The following is a 16,830-nucleotide window of genomic DNA, read 5'->3' as shown; positions in this document are numbered from 1 at the left end:
TTCGGAAATCTGATGGCAGTGGAGAAGAAGCTCTACCCTCTAGCTATGGAATCAGAACATTCCAGAAATGAAGTGTTTTATTTCAAAGTCACAGAGCCATTCTGTACAGAAACCACCCAAACTGACTAGAATTGCAGTCTGTAGTAAATCCCATTGACCAGCCCTTAATCGGAACGCAGTATTTTGAACACACCCAATTGACGTGCTAGTACCGATACATTTTGAATGTGGTTAGAGTACCTTGCTCCATCACCCAGTCAGGCAGTATGTTCCAGATTTCAACAACTCTCCAGAAGATGAAGTTCTTCCACAGATTCCCTCAGAACCCCTGCACCTCTGTTTTGTTCTTTTGCTGAGTTTAACTGACAGGCAGTCCCATATCTTGTAGTTATTGTGTTGGTTCGAGCAGACTGTGTCTTGGGATTACCCAGAGCTCAGTGACATGGTGCCTGCATCGTTAGATATTTAGAGAGAAGCAAGAATCCTTAAGGAAATATCATTCAGTTGACAGCGTAATGTTAAACTGATCTTGACTTTGATAAAGGACCATACATCTGGGTTCAAAACATTACTTGTTATTTGAGTTCAGGGCAAAGAATAAATGATCTGTTGATCATTTCACATTTCTCTATCGGTATGCTCAAGTTAGAAATACCCTTTCCTGGCCACAGTGCGTTCCAATAACACTGTTAGATAAATATGAACCCTGAGCAAACGTTTTGTTAAAACTTGTTACAGTGATAATAGGTACACTGTTCATTGAACAATTAGTGACTCCTGGGGACGAGTTACAGCCCCATACTAACATTAGAACTAGGATCTTAATGCTTAGCTCATTTCTGTCCCAAGTGAAAGGGATAAGGTACCAATTATGAACAGCTGCAAAGAAGGAAGGCAGAACAGGGAAATCAGGAATTGAAAAGAAATTATACAGGCAGTCCCTAGGTTAGAAACAAGGTTCCATTTCTGAGACCTGTCCGCAAGTCAGAAACAAACAAAAGGAGCTGTAATGGGAGAGTAAGCAGGCATGGAAAGATCAGCTGCCAGCTGGCCTCATTGATACAGTGAGTGAGCTGGTAGGCTTGCCCCTGACCCTTGTCAAGCAGGGGGTAGCTGAGGGCTCTGCCCGAACCGACTGCGTGCCTTTCTTCTGGAGTTATGTCCATAGCTGGGTGTTGTTGCAAAAGGAGTGTAAGATCTCTATGAGATCTCTATCTCAGTGGGTCACCCCAGGGAATTGAGTGTTTTGTAGATAATAGTGATCATAGTTTAATTTGAAATTGTTAACGGTTTTTTGAACTCCTGGGTATTATACGTACTTTTGAGAGTGAATAAACTTTTGTATGTTTTGTAAAAAAAAGTCTGCTCAGTGCTTCTATCTGGGTCTGTTCCACCCAGACCCAGACTGTTGTGGCCTGGGGAGAGAGGTGGTGATGAGAGAAGGTAAATAGAAGTGCCTTGTTCCCACCCAGCAGAAGATGCCTGAACCCTGAAGCAGCCAGCAAATTCATCCCTCTCCATACCGTCAGTCTCCCAAACATTAGATCCTATGTATGAGCTGTCCATAACTTGGACGTTCGTAAACTGGGGAGGACCTGCATAAATAGGTGCTGGTTGTATAAACCAATTATCTTTCAATAATCAAAATGTTGAAGCATGTTTAAAGTTCATTTAAAATGTCCATTTCTAGCCAACTTTTTAAGAATTTTCAGAGTATTTACTTAACTAAATTTCCATTTATTTGTCAATGATAGAAACAGCAAGAGTGGCCTTCATAAGCCTCATTCTCATGGAAGTGATAATGGTGGTTTAGTGTGGCTAACTCAAATAAGAATGATGAGTAATTACAGTCTTCTGTTACAGATGGAGATTATTTCACATTTACAAGACACGAGCCAATAGGGGTGTGTGGACAGATCATCCCTGTGAGTATTATTCATCTGCAGGAGGTGTTTATCTTCTCAACAATATCACAGACTACAAGAGAAGTGTGGTTTTAAATCTTCTCTATTGTTTGATCATCCTAGACATGAAAGTACAAATTCCCGCGCCTGATCTTTAAATAAAGACTTTTGCGTATGAGACACAGCACCAATTACAAATGTATATGGTTGACCATATGCCTCTATCAGCAAGAGTAAAACATGCAGCCTCTGTTCCTGTTACTCAGATTACAGCCCCGCCACCGCCCCAACTCCGGAGTTGCATTTCATAAGAACTTTACATTCAATCCAAAGCAGGGTGGTGGTATGTCTCTACCAAAGGTGAGGTTAGGCGATCCTTCCCTCCACTAGCCCGCAGGTCACCCTTGGGGAAAGTGTAGCACTCCGATCATGGTCATGTGAAGCCATGCGAGCAGGTGTTGGATGGTGTATTAGTAGCTGGTGCATGTCAACAAGACCTGGTTATACGACCACAGATGTTGGGAAGCCAATTGCTGAAGAGTATTGGTAATGGCTGGAGTCACCCATCTTGTAAGACACTGCCCAAAGAAGGCAATGGCAACCACTTCAGTATAAAAATTTGACAAGAACAATCCTGGTCAAGACCATGACTGCCCATGTCATATAGCACAGCATATAATGAATGAATGTTAAAACATCCCATTATCCTCTGTTGCCTTGAAAGTACAATAGATGTTCTTGAGGTACAATGGTAGATACATTTGACAAACAGGTATATATAAGTTAAAGTTAAAGTCTGTCCTGAGCCTTATAGGCTCATCAGGCCGGTGCTTATCCCAGTTTCCGTGGCGTGAAGCGACTGAGAGTACTAGACCCCCTCTCCCACCCCGGGATAGGACGCCAGTCTATCGCGAGTTTAACCCCCAGCATTTTGCCAGCACCAACTTTCAGCTGGGTGGACTGGAGCAATGTGTGGTTAAGTGCCTTTCTCAAGGACACAACACGCTGCCTCAGCTGGGGCTCAAACAGATGACCTTCAGATCACTAGTCCAACACCTTAACCACTTGGCCATGCACCACCGTATATTAAAAACAACTGGTTATTAATTAGACTAACAGGTATTCTATTGTATGAAGTCAGGACTTCAGTTTTAACTTGCAGTAAAGCTGATACCTGCTATCTGATTCTTTCAGTTAAAATGATCAGTCATTAGCAATTTCTAATATCTAAAACCAAGAACTAAAATACCTGAATTGGCAGATTTTCAGCTTGCTTATTTGATAGTGAGTGAGATAGTGCAAACTTGTTTTGCTGTCATCACATAAGCATTGCTATTTTAAATGTCAATTACCTTTTGAGTAGGAAATATAATTGAAGTCTAAAATTGTCTATTTTTGAAACTTCTAAAGGCATCTATTTATAGAGTTACATTTAAAGTCAAAATGATCGATTAAACAGGAGTAAATGAACGCATGCAGCCAAACGGACTGTATGGCTTGCTACCTATCTACTCAGGAAGATCCTTTCCCTTATTGAAGAAGTCAGGCACTTCTTCATTTCACTGAGTCTTCTCTTGAAGCTGCATCAGCGGGAAAAGATCACAACAAATTCCAGCAGGAAGTCAAGGGAACTGGAAAAAAAAAGTTGTTCAAAAGAGAGTCCTGCTGAAGGGTCTCGGCCTGAAACATTGACTGTACTCTTTTCCAAAGATGCTACCTGGCCTGCGGAGTTCCGCAAGCAATTTGTGTGTGTTGCTCTGGATTTCCAGCATCTGCAGATTTTCTCTTCTTTGGACAGTACATTATTATTGGATTGTTTCTTGAGAAACAGATAATTGAACAACAGGAGCCAATTGCCTCCTTAGTGTCAAAGCCAGAGGGGATTGCGAAATGATTGCTAAATGAAATAAACTCTGAAATAAAAACAAAACAAAACGATGCTGATAACACTCAGTAGGCCAGGAAAATTCTGTAGAAAACAAAGCAGCCCATGTTTTACGTAAGTTGACTGCTTGACCCTGAATTAAGAAAACTGTCAACATAATTCTGTGGGAACCTCTGCTTATAATTACATGGCTAATAACAGCCCGATCACATTGTGCCCAGAATTCACAATGAGAATAGGCTTTAAAAAATCTAAATAAAATAAATAAAGTGGTGGAGAAGGCAAATGTAATGTTAGTATTCATTTCAAGAGGTCTAGGATACAAGAGCAGGGATGTGATACTGAGGCTTTATAAGGCACTGGTGAGGCCTTACCTGAGTACTGTGAACAGCTTCGGGCTCCCTATCTAAGAAAAGATGTGCTGGCATTGGAGAGGGTCCAGAGGAGATACACAAAGGACGATTCCAGGAATGAAAGTGTTATATGAGGAATGTTTGATGGCTTTGGGTTTGTACTCACTGGAATTTAGAAGGATGAGGGGCAATCTCATTGAAACCTTTCGAACATTGAAAGGCCGAGACAGAGTAGATGTGGAAAGGATGTTTCCCATGGTGGGGAGTCAGGGACAAGAGGCCACATCCTCAGGACAGAGGGGTGTCCATTTAAAACAGAGATGCAGAGGAATTTTTTTAGCCAGCGGGTGGTGAATTTGTGGAATTTGTTACCACAGGCAGTCGTGAAGGCCAGGTCGTTGTGTGTATTTAAGGTGGAGATTGCTCGTTTTCTGATTGGCCACAGCATCAAAGGTTACGGGGAAAAGACCGGGGAATGGGGCTGAGGTGGGGAGGTGGCCAAATGGCCTAATTCTGCTCCAATGACTAATGATCTTATAACAAGGTCCACAATCTCTTTTCCATCTTCCTCTCATAGAAATTTTGAGAAATAAAGCAAAATATAATGAAAATTAAACAAAATAAATAATTAAATAAGTCTAAAATAAAATTCAGAGTCGTTTAACAGAAGGATCATTTCAGAGGCCAATGTGAACATTGCACATAGAATTCTTGACATGGTACTAGGCATCGAGTGACACTATCATCTCATTGTTTCTTTTTCTGTAACTAAAGGTATAGAGATTACGGACAGATCAAAAATAAACAGTCCTTTCTCCTTTAGTGGAAGGATTGAATTGTTTAAAGTAAAAGGGTGAGGAGGCAGAGAGATGTCATGGGAATCTGAAACAGCAGTGATCTTGTGTAAATTGTTCCATCAATAATGCTATTAAAGTCTTGTCTGGAATTTCAATTCCACAGTTAAGCTTTTGCAGTAGAATGGGAATATTTCACAGCTTTTAATTGTCATCCTGTTCTCCATCACCTACAGTGGAACTTCCCCCTCCTGATGTTTGCGTGGAAGATAGTTCCAGCCCTGTGCTGTGGAAACACAGTGGTCATCAAGCCAGCAGAACAAACGCCGCTGACTGCCCTGTACATGGGAGCCCTCATCAAAGAGGTATGTCACTTTAACCTTTTTATCTTACTGTCTGTGAGAGCCAGCATTCACTTCTCATTTCCCGGTTTGTATTTAACTGAGCTTGTTTCATCTAATCCTCTTTCCTCAGGCTGGGTTTCCACCAGGGGTGGTTAATATTTTACCTGGATACGGCGAGACTGCTGGTGCTGCAATAGCCTCTCACATGGACATCGACAAAATTTCCTTCACTGGATCTACTGAGGTAGACTATTTCACTGATACACGATTCAGAGCAGTCAGTAGGCTGGATTGCTCCTTTGTAAGTTATCAATGAACATTTAAGCTGATATAGGAATGATAATCATCATGCTTTTCCAGCTCAGGTTGCCCTTCAGAGTCAAGTTATTCTTGAAGAATTATCACTCTTGTTTTGAAGGAAAATGTAGCAGCTAACTTGTGTACAGTAAGAACTGACAGACATAGAATGGGACAAGCAATCAGATGATCTGCTTTAGTTTTGATGGGTTTTATTGGATAAATAATAACCAGGACGCCAAAGAGCTCTGTGTCCTTCGAATCCTGTCAACAAGTCAAAAGGATTTTGGTTTCACACCTCATTCAAGAGTCAATATGTCATCAATGCGACGCTCCCTCAGAAATGCCCTGACTCAACCATTATGGATTACTTGAACAGAAGATAAACCTGTACAGGAGCACGTGGCTGGAAAACACGTTGTTAAACAATAATTGTTAAAAACAGGGTGAAATCAGACTCGAAATCAGATTTAATATCTCTGGCATTCGTCAGAACATTTGCTATCTTAGCGGCAGCAATACAATGCAATACAGGGTAAACGTAGAAAAAAAAGAATTACAGTAAGTAATAAAATGTATATTAAATAGTTAAATTTAAAAAATAGTGCAAAACCAGAAATAATAAAAAAGTGAGGTAGTGTTCAGAGGGGAAGAGAAGGAGAGGGGGAAAAGAGGACAAGCATTATGAATGCATTCCTACTACAAAATAGATTTATAAATCAATGACGCATACCCAAAGGTGACTTCTTTGTCATATATGCAAGTACTGTGCATACACAGACAGGTGCAATGAAAAACTTACTTGCAGAGGCATCACAGGCACACAGTACTAGAGACACAACGTTCACAAGAAAAACATCAAGTAAATAGAACTATACAAAGAAGAGTATAATTTGAACAAAAAGCATTGAACCCCAAAAAACTGGTGGTGTTACAGGAAAATTTACATATGGAATGTTCATTCACTGGAGGATCGCTAAGAACAGACAAAGGATTGGGCATTTTATAGAAAATAAAATGAATTGAAATTTGTGGGATCCTGGCAAATGACTCACTTCCATCCCAAAGGTACTAATCAAGATTGTGAAGAAATATTGTCCACTTGATGCTGGTAACTGCAAAAACAGTCAGGAAGCTCGGTGCAGTCCTGGACAAAACCACCTTCCTGACTGGTGCTCTGCATGTCTCACTCTCTTCACTTCCAGCATCCAATCACTGTATCTCCTTATCAATTCAAAGCAGCCCTGAACCAAGATGATGGGATGGTAAATTGGATTAGCAAGTATGCCGATGATACGAAGATAGGTGGCATTGTGGATAATGAAGTAGGTTTTCAAAGCTTGCAGAAAGATTTAGGCCAGTTAGAAGAGTGGGCTGAAAGATGGCAGATGGAGTTTAATGCTGTTAAGTGTGAGGTGCTACATTTTGGTAGGAATAATCCAAAATCGGACATACATGGTAAATGGTAGGGCATTGAAGAATGCAGTAGAACAGAGTGATCTAGGAATAATGGTGTGTAGTTCCCTGAAGGTGGAATATCATGTGGATAGGGTGGTGAAGAAAGCTTTTGGTATGCTGGCCTTTATAAATCAGACCATTGAGTATAAGAGGGGATGTAATGTTAAAATTGTACAAGGCATTGGTAAGGCCAAATTTGGAGTATTGTGTATAGTTCTGGTCACCGAATTATAGGAAAGATATCAACAAAATAGAGAGAGTACAGAGGAGATTTACTAGAATGTTACCTGGGTTTCAGCACCTAAGTTACTGGGAAAGGTTGAACAAGTTAGGTCTTTATTCTTTGGAGCATAGAAGGTTGAGGGGGGACTTGATAGAGGTATTTAAAATTATGAGAGGGATAGATAGAGTTGACGTGGATAGGCTTTTTCCATTGAGAGTAGGGGAGATTCAAACAAGAGGACATGAGTTGAGAGTTAGGGGGCAAATGTTTAAGGGTGACACGAGGGGGAATTTCTTTACTCAGAGAGTGGTAGCTGTGTGGAATGAGCTTCCAGTAGAAGTGGTAGAGGCAGGTTCGATATTGTCATTTAAAAAAAAATTGGATAGGTATATGGACAGGAAAGGAGTGGAGGGTTATGGGCTGAGTGCAGGTTGGTGGGACTAGGTGAGAGTAAACGTTCGGCACGGACTAGAAGGGCCGAGATGGCCTGTTTCCGTGCTGTAATTTTCATATGATTATATATATCAGGAGCTAAGGGTCAGCACAGCTGCTCTGGAGCCTTCAGAGTTAGATCAGCAGGCAGAGGATGAGAAGAAAAGTTGCATTTAGTTACCTACGGAGGATGATAGATGTGCTGCATCAACAATACACCGAAATCCTGTTGCGACTATTTTTGGCTATCTATTGGTACAAATCTTTCTTATCTGATTCAGAAGAAGTTATACTTCATCACCATTAATAAATTCATGCCAGCATTTGCATTAGCCATACAGCTTCCAGAAGTGGTGTTGCACTGGAGAAATGAAGATGGGCAGATATTATTTACAAACATGTCATGATCTTTGATTCTTTGTTATTAGACTATTTATCAAGTACTATGAGGTTACGTATTCTTGGAAATTTCGAAGAATGAGGAGTGATCACATTGTGAAGTTTGAACTTGACAAGTTTGATGTTGAAAGTCTGTTTCCTCGGCATGGAGAATCCAGAACAAAGGGCCACAGTTATAGAGTAATAAAAGGACCAACATCTGGAACAACTAATAAACTTCCACAACATTTTTGTCAATTTTCTCTGCATTCTTTCAAGCTTATCATTAGCTTTCCTGTAGGTAGGTGACAAGAACTACAAACAATACTCTAAATTCAGCCTCACCAACATCTTGCATAGATTCAACGAATTATAATCCCATAAGCGGTGGAAGAATAGTTCTTGTACACAATACCCACAACCTGTCAATGATGGTTACTGAGAGAAATTCCAGAGTGTACCTGTATAATCCAGTAGTGGTGCACACTCAGATATTGAATATCTTCTCCAAGCCATCGGATGCTCTGTTGCTGACTGAAGTCTAGGGGCCCTAAATGCCTAGACGTGGGTTGCAAATAGAAAAGCAGTGGATGGCAAGTCATTATAAAACTGGATAATCAGTCAATGTGGGTAATTCTGAGGTGGAGGGCACTCAGCCCTTGAACGTAATCCCAAAGTCTGTGATGATCAGACATTGAATGTATTCCCAAAGTCTGCATACTGTAACATCAGTGGTTCCAGATCCCCTTTCCAGGAGGATAGTTCTCCAGATACCCCAACAGTAGCCTAGTATAGTAGCGTAGTGGTTAGCAGTGACCCAGGTTCAATTCCTGCCACAGTCTGTAAAGAGTTAGTGCATCCCCCCCATGACTGCTTGGGTTTCTCCTGGGTGATCCGATTTTCTTCCATAATCCATAGCCATACTGGTTGATAGATTAATTGGTCATTGTAACTTGTCCCATGATTAGGCTAGGGTTAAATTGTGGGAATGCTGGGTGGCGTGGTTTAAAGAACGGGAAGGGTCAACTCCATGCTGTATCTCAATAAAAAAATAAATAAATCTGAATATTCTGCCACTGAATACAGCCAAAGGGGTCATAGATACCCAGTATGTAGTTAATTTCCAGACATTATTGAAGCTCAGCCAAGGACTGAATTTTCCAGTGAATGTCAATGCTTAGTCATGGGATATAATCCAAGAAATAGTTGCAGCACATTTATTGACGGGAGACTCAGAGAATGAATGCTTGGACACTTATGATCCAGGGATGTTCCATCATGACTGGATTCGCCAGGACTGGGTGGCACCGTGGTGTGATTGTTGGAGTTCCGGTGACCCAGGTGCTGTTTGGAATTTGACGGTTCTCCCTCCGACCACGTAGGTTGTCTTGCCCTGGTGCACCCACCACATCCCAAAGAAAATTTGGCTGATAAATTAATTGCTGCTCTAAATTGCCCCTAGTGTGTGGGCAAAGGGTGAAATCTGGGAGGAATTGGTGGGAATGTGGGGAGAATAGTTTCTAAAAACATCAGAGGGGAATGTTTGAATGGTCTCCTACAGCATTTGGAAATCTGGGGGGATGTGGCTGTCTTGTCATTGGCTTATCCCCAATGGTGATTCTCTCAATACAGTATATATCAAAAGCAGTGAATTGTATATCATTATAAACTTGGGCAGTATAAACTTGTATTGAGTGTAATCCTAGAGGATTTTTGTCAGTGATGATAATTTTTCATTCTGCGGATGATTAGTCTTTATAGTTCCAGGTGATTTGAATGCTCAGTCATTTATCTCACGTTTCAATATTATTGGTCAATATTATTATAATCCCAGAGGCCGTGTTTGGTTGTTCATCAAGAATAATCCTAACATGCAAAGTCAGCTCTGGCAGACAGGCAGCTGACACCTACAGTGAGATCTAACAGCCAGGAAAGAGGTTCTACAATGCTCATGGAGAGCAAAGGACCTGACAAGGCACAGACTATGTCATGGTCACCCACAGCAACCAAGGAAGACCCCAGTTTGTGACTCTAGTTTGTACCACTGGGGCCGGACCTGAGGTCGAGGGAGTGGAACTGTCCCAGGGCAACGTCTTTTAAAAACTCTCCCGCACGGGTCTCCTATCATCGTGGGATGCAACGGACAACCACCAGGCAATAATGCTGGAGGCTGGGATGCTGCTTTGCCAGTCATTGAAACTGATGCTCTGCTAGGGAGTGAGTAGATCAAGAGGTATGGAAATGCAAGGGACATGGAGGCTGGGTGTGAATGTAGACAAGATCAGCAATCTCACTGAAGAGGTGAACAACCTGTTGTTGAATTTTACTTCCTTTTCTTACCCTTAGTGATCATTAGAAAAGGTTCAAAGAAGTTCAGTTTCATTCATTATCAAAGTACACAACTCTGAGATTCTTCTTCTCCAGATAGCCGTGAAAGCAAGGGGAAAAAATGCATGCAATGCAGCCATCAACCCCCAAACCCCCCTCCCATGCACAGAACACATCAAGAACATCAGCCCCCCAAACACCTCTCTCACCACACAAAAATGAACAAAAACACAGCAAGGACATTGACCCAGTAACCTCCTCCTTCCCCGCCCCCACATGAAATGCAAAAGGAACATTGGCCTCCAAATCCCCCATCTCCCTGCACAAGAAACTAACAAAGAAATGCAACAAGAACTCCAACCCCTCCCCCACACAAAATGCCACTAGAACATTGATCACAAATCCCCCTCCCATGCACAAAAAATGAGAAAGAATGGGCAAAAACAGGAATATAAAAACTATAACACTGAAAAAAAGTTCATGGTCCAAATCCATATCTATACCCATAAAGCAAAATACCTCGGTGACATCGTCCAGGCACAGCAATAGGCCACACAGGCTGCCCTCTCCAGCAGCAGAGCGATCCCACCAGCGTTCAGAGGTATGCAGCCAGCACTCACCCCCTGCAATGTTTCAATCTCCCTCTTCACTCTTTAATGGGTGAACAATGGAAACTCTATTGGCAAAATGGAGTGGAACATCTGCTCTCACCCGATCCCGCAGCCTCTTCACTTCGAAGCTCATGCTCACTGACCCTGGAATTCTCTTGGAGAATTTGTCACAAAACAGGATTCTTGTTCTGTTTGTCACATGTCACAGCAACATAGCACCATGGTATTTGTGTCCAGGTATGTCAAGGGTTTTTGTGGTCCTCAGTTTCACAGTTCAGACCAACACAGATAAAAATGATACCCGGTCATTCATGACACCAAGTTATGCTAAGAAGCTCAGATGGAAAGAGAAAGGTGTTGGATTGTGCGTAGTGAGAGAGAGATTTCAAAAGAAGTGAGTGGGGGGTATCAGGAATTCTGTGTGCCACAGATTATTAGAGACATTTGATTATGCATAATTAGGCACATGGCCAGGGCCTATAAAAATAAGTTAGATTTAGACTGAGTGGCCATCGTGTGAGAGGGCCGGAGTTAGAGTGGAGAGTTAAGGCTTTGACTTAGAGAGGCTTAGGAGATGCAGAGGCTTAGGCATTTTCATTTAATCTTCATTCCTTCCTTCTTTTTTTCTTTTTTATTGAATAGGTAGAGCAGTGTGGATGCCAGGCAGGGTAGTGGAATGCTCCTCTTGTAGGATGTGGGAAGGCCGGGAGACCTCCAGTGTCCTTGACAACTACTCCTGCAAGGGTGCATCCGGCTACAGCTTCTTAAGGGATTGGAGCTCTGGATCATTCAGAAGGCTGAGGGTTTGATTGAAAGGTGATACGTACGGGGAGGTAGTTGCATCCAAGATGCAGGACCCAGGTAACTGGGTGACCATCAGGAGGGGAGAGGAATTAGGCAAACAGAGAAGGTTACCCCTGTGACTGTTCCCCTCATTGGATATTGTTAGAGGAGTGATGATGTAGCAGAGAAAAGCCACACGGTTTAACTCCCTGCCAGAGAGTCTGGCTCTGTGGCTCAGAAACGAATGGAGGAGAAGAGATGAGCTCCAGTGATAGGGTATTTAATGATTAGAGGAACAGATAGGAGGCTCTGTAGATGAGAATGAGATTCCCAGATGGTATGTTGCCTCCTAGGTGCCAGGGACAGGGACGTCTTGGATCAAGACCAAAGAATTCTTAAATGGGAGGGTGAGCAGCCAGAGGTCACGGTTCTCATCAGTATCAATGACAAGGGTAGGAAGGGTGAGGAAATCATGAGACTTGGTTGCAGGAGGGGCAGTACTGTCAATGTTCCAGACATGTGTTGTTTTAAATGTGACAGAGCAGAAGAAACTGAAAGGAGGGGGCTAGCATTATTGGTCAGGGAAAGCACCATTGTAGTGCTCAAACTGGATTGCTCATCTATAAGGGTGGAATTGAGAATAAGAAAGGGATGACCATGTTAATGGGATTATATTATAGACTACCCAATTGTCTGTGAGATTTAGAGGAGCAGAGGAACAAACATGTAGAAAGATTGCAGAATGTTGCAAGAAAGATAGGCGATTTTAACCTTCCACATGTTGACTGGGACTCCCATACTGTTCAAGAGCTGGATGGGATAGAGTTTGTCAAATGTGTTCAGGGAAGTTTCCTTGATCGTAGAGGTCCAGTTTAAGATGACGCTGGTGAAATTCAGCGACAACTTGCTGGCAACAAACAAAACAATAAATTATTGTATTAATCACACTTTTTCTCAGAAATGGTCACTGCAATTGATCGCCTCCAACTTCCCTTTTGCAGTTGAGCTTTTGAACTGCCTGTACAACCTGGCAATTTTGTGGTGTAAACTGAAGTCTTGAGGGTGCAGAATGGCTGAGGCGTGGTGGGTATAGGGCAAATCGAGTTGGCAGGGCCCAGGCCCGAGATTGGGGACTGAGCCAATGTTCCACCGTTGCTGGAGTGGACTTGGAGGTGATTTCAGTGTGGCAGAACTGAGGTGGTGGACCCCGGGCCTGAGAGTTAAAAAATGTCCCACTATTTGGTCAATTTAAGAGCTGGGCCAGATTGGAAAGGTCAGTTACAGGCCAAATTGAGGTGGTGGGGTCCAGCCCACAAGTGTATTGAAGCAGCAAGGCCCAGGTCCGAGATCGAGGAATGACCCAAGGTTTAACCAATTTAAGTGCTGAGCCAGACTGAAAAGATCAGGGTGTCGGGGCTGGAGACAAGGGATGGACCAGTTCAGCTTGCTGCTCTGTGAGGTTTACTCATCTCTGTGCTGAACTGAGGCTGTGGCCTGCAACTAACGGGCTCCTGGACCGGCTGCAGTGATGACTGGCTTCAGGGCTGTGGACTCACTTTCATCAACTTCAGTTCTGAATGTTAGTTGCTTCCTTTTATTGTTTGCACAAATCTTTTCTGCACATTGGGTGTTCAACAGTCTTCTTTTTATTGGATCCATTGGTTTCTTTGTTTTGTGGTGCATCTAAGGAGACAAACCTAAAGGTTGTATACAGTATACATACCTTGATAATAAAATATGCTTTAAGCTTTGAATTTTGAACTCAACTAGACAGAGTGTTATACCAGATCTCCTGTTAAGGAATGTGACAGGTTTTTGTAGGAAACACTGCATCTAGTGACCATAATGCCATTACTTTCAAGATAACTATGTTCAATGATAGGTCTAGCTCTTTGCTTAAGTTTCTACATTGGAGGAAGGCCATTTTGAAGCCATCAGAAAAGATTCAGCAGGTGCAAACTGGGGCAGGTTGTTTTCTGGCGTAACACACTACAAGGTTTCACTGCTAATGTACTGGTTTCTCCGTGGCAGCAATGTTTGGGTTGTGACTAGAGATAACGGGACTTTGGAATGTGGGGCTATCCAATAAGAGGGATGCTGTTCTTTCTTGCGGGTCTGGGAGCAGGAATTTCGCAGACTTTTGCCGGGGAGGGATGAGGAGAGAAGACGCGAATGGAGAGAGATGGTAGACCACTGGACAGAGTGGACTTAGAGTGAGGGTCCGAGGGTCGGCTACGCTCGGAGGAAGTTGACTGAACCATGAGCTCCAACTTGCACGTCAGACTGTTTCATGAGAATCGGCCCTTTTCTTTTTTTTTTGTTTCTTTACTAACCATATTGTCAAATTAAGAATTATAAAGCTCGATCATTTAATCGCATATTGTGTACTGATTTGTAACAGGGGACACATCGTGCAGCATCCACCCAAACGAGATTTCTTAAGTTTGGTCGGGCAGAGAGCCGTCTTCCCCTAGATTAAGCCAGTCGAACCGAAAGGTACACTAGCAAAGGTGTGCTTGGTAAATGGGAGGCCTTCAGCAGAGACATTTTGAGCATGCAGAATTTGTATGTTTCTGTCAGAATAAAATGTGAGGATAACAGGTTTAGGGAACTTGGCTTTCGAGAGATATTGAGGCCCTGGTTAAGAATAAGAAGGAGGTGCAGAGCTGGTATAGTTAGGAAGGAACAAATGAGGTGCTTGAGGAGTAAAAGAAGTGCAGGAGAACATGTAAAAAAAGATAGGAGGGCTAAAAGGGGTATGAGATTGCCCTAGCAGACAAAGTGGAGGAGAATCTTCAGGGTTTCTAGAGATACATTAGAAGCAAAATGATAGGAAGCAACAAACTTGGTCCTCTTGAAGATCAGAGTGGTCATCTCTGCATGGAGCTTAAAGAGGTGGGGGAGATGTTAAATGATTTTTTGCATCTGTATTTACGTGAAGCAAAGCAGCAGTGAGGTCATAGACCATATACAGATTACAGAGGTGGAGGGTCTCGGCCCGAAACGTTGGCTACTCTTTTCTCACGGATGCTGCCTGACCTGCTGAGTTCTTCCAATGTTGTGTACGTATTCTTTGATCCATAGCGTCTGCAGTTGTATTTTTGTGTTTTGAGAGGTGAAGGTGTTTGCTGCCTTGAGGAGAATTATGTTGGATGTATCCCTAGAGCCTGACTAGATATTCCCTTGGACTTTGTGGGAAGATAGTTCAGAAACTGCAGGAGCCCTTGCAAAGATATTTTAAATATCCTTAGCAATGTGTGAGGTGCAGGAGGATTGAAGGATAACTTGTTGTTCCATTGATTTGGAAAGGCTTTAAGAGTAAGCAGGAAATTATGGGCTGGTGAGCCTGACAACAGTAGCTAGTTAGTTACTGTAAGATATTCTAAGGATCTGTATATATACAGCAAGTATCTGGATAGACAGGGACTGATTAGGGATAGTCAATAAGGCTTTTGTGTAATAAGTCATGTCTAACCAATCATAGATTTATTGAGGAAGTTGGTACAGAGGCGATGTCAGGAGTAAGTATTGTGCTGTAGGCTTTCTATGTTTCTAAGTTACCAGGAATATGGATGTATGCAAGGCAGTGAATGCTAATATCTACATGGATTTTAGGAAGTCAGTTGACAAGGTCCTGCATGGAAGGCTGGTCTAGAAAGTTCAGTCACCTGTATCAATGATCTGGATAATAATATGGTTAACTGGATCAGCAAATTTGCAGATGACACCAAGATTGGGGGTGTGGTGGACAGCAAGGAAGACTAACAAAGCTTGCAGTGGGATCTGGACCAGCTGGAAAAACGGGCTGAGAAATGGCAGATGGAATTTAATGCAAACAAGTGCTTGGTGTTACATTGTGGGAGGGAGAACCATGGTAGGTCTTACATGGTGAATGGTAGGGCACTGAGGAGTGCGGTAGAACTGTGAATACATATCCATCATTCCTTGAAAGTGGCGTCACAGGGAGATAAGGTCATAAAGAAAGCCTTTGGCATATTGGCCTTCATAAATCAGTGCATTGAATGCAGGAGTTGGGATGTTATGTTGAAATTGTATAACATATTGATGAGGTATAATTTGGAGTATTGTGTGCAGTTTTGATCACCTACCTACAGGAAAGATGTAAATAAGATTGAAAGAGTGGTGAGAAAAGGATGTTGCCAGGACTTGAGGACCTAAGTTATAGAGAAAGTTGAATAGGTTAGGACTTTATTCCCTAGAACATAGAAGATTGATTAGATATTTGATAGAGGTATAAAAAATTATTAAGGGCATAGATAGGGTAAATGCAAGTAGGCTTTTTCCATTGAATTTGGGTGGGACTACAACTAGAGGTCATGGGTTAAGGGTGAAAGGTGAAATGTTTAAGGGGAACATGAGGGAAAACCTCCACTCAGAGGGTCATGAGAGCGTGGAACGAGCTGTCATCGCAAGTGGTGGATGTGGGGTTGATTTCCACATTTAAGAAAAATTTGGACCGGTACATGAATGAAAGGTCCAGGCGGAGGTCGATGGGAGTAGGCAGATTAAAGGGTCAGGGCACACTAGATGGGCTGAAGGGCCCATTTCTGTGCTGTAGTGTTCTGTGACAGGACTTGGCAAGTTAATAGGACTAGGTTAGCCAAAGGGTCTGTTTCTGAGCTGCAGTGTTCTATGACTGAGAGCTTTAAAATTTACAAAATGTTGCTGAGGACTTACATGACTCAAGAGTGTCACATGACTCAATGCAGTAAGAATTCTAAAGGTAACATTGAAACTAGGAGACAGATTTCTTGCAGAAGTTGAATACTTGGAAATACTTTTTGGGGCAGGAATCCAAAACTTCTGAAGTGCAAATGGATTGTGTTGATTTTTAAAAAATATTAACTGCAGTGCTAAAGAAGTTGTGACATTTTATGCAGATGAAGAAAAATGTTTCCAGTTTCCGTTGTAAATAACAGCTTTAGAAAGGAGAATATTGGTGCATACTGTTGCAGACATACCAGGACATGGTAAAATGTGGCAGATGATCAGGAGCTTTCTAGATGTGGAGATGGAAAG

General features: G+C 42.3%; 1 protein-coding gene across 1 annotated transcript in view; it reads left to right on the top strand.

Moving 5' to 3' along the window:
- The window catches only part of aldh1a2 (aldehyde dehydrogenase 1 family, member A2), a 101,317-nt gene that overhangs the window by 55,691 nt on the left and 28,796 nt on the right, over positions 1–16,830 (top strand). Inside the window, exons 5-7 of the mRNA XM_059952558.1 lie at positions 1,864–1,925; positions 5,173–5,301; positions 5,411–5,524. Coding sequence (XP_059808541.1) covers positions 1,864–1,925; positions 5,173–5,301; positions 5,411–5,524 — 305 coding nt within the window. The remainder of the gene's footprint in view (positions 1–1,863; positions 1,926–5,172; positions 5,302–5,410; positions 5,525–16,830) is intronic.

This window comes from Hypanus sabinus, chromosome 28 (assembly GCF_030144855.1).
Source record: "Hypanus sabinus isolate sHypSab1 chromosome 28, sHypSab1.hap1, whole genome shotgun sequence".
NCBI classification, from domain to species: domain Eukaryota; kingdom Metazoa; phylum Chordata; class Chondrichthyes; order Myliobatiformes; family Dasyatidae; genus Hypanus; species Hypanus sabinus.
The sequence above is the reverse complement of the archived record's forward strand: the minus strand, read 5'-3'. Positions and strand labels throughout refer to the sequence as shown.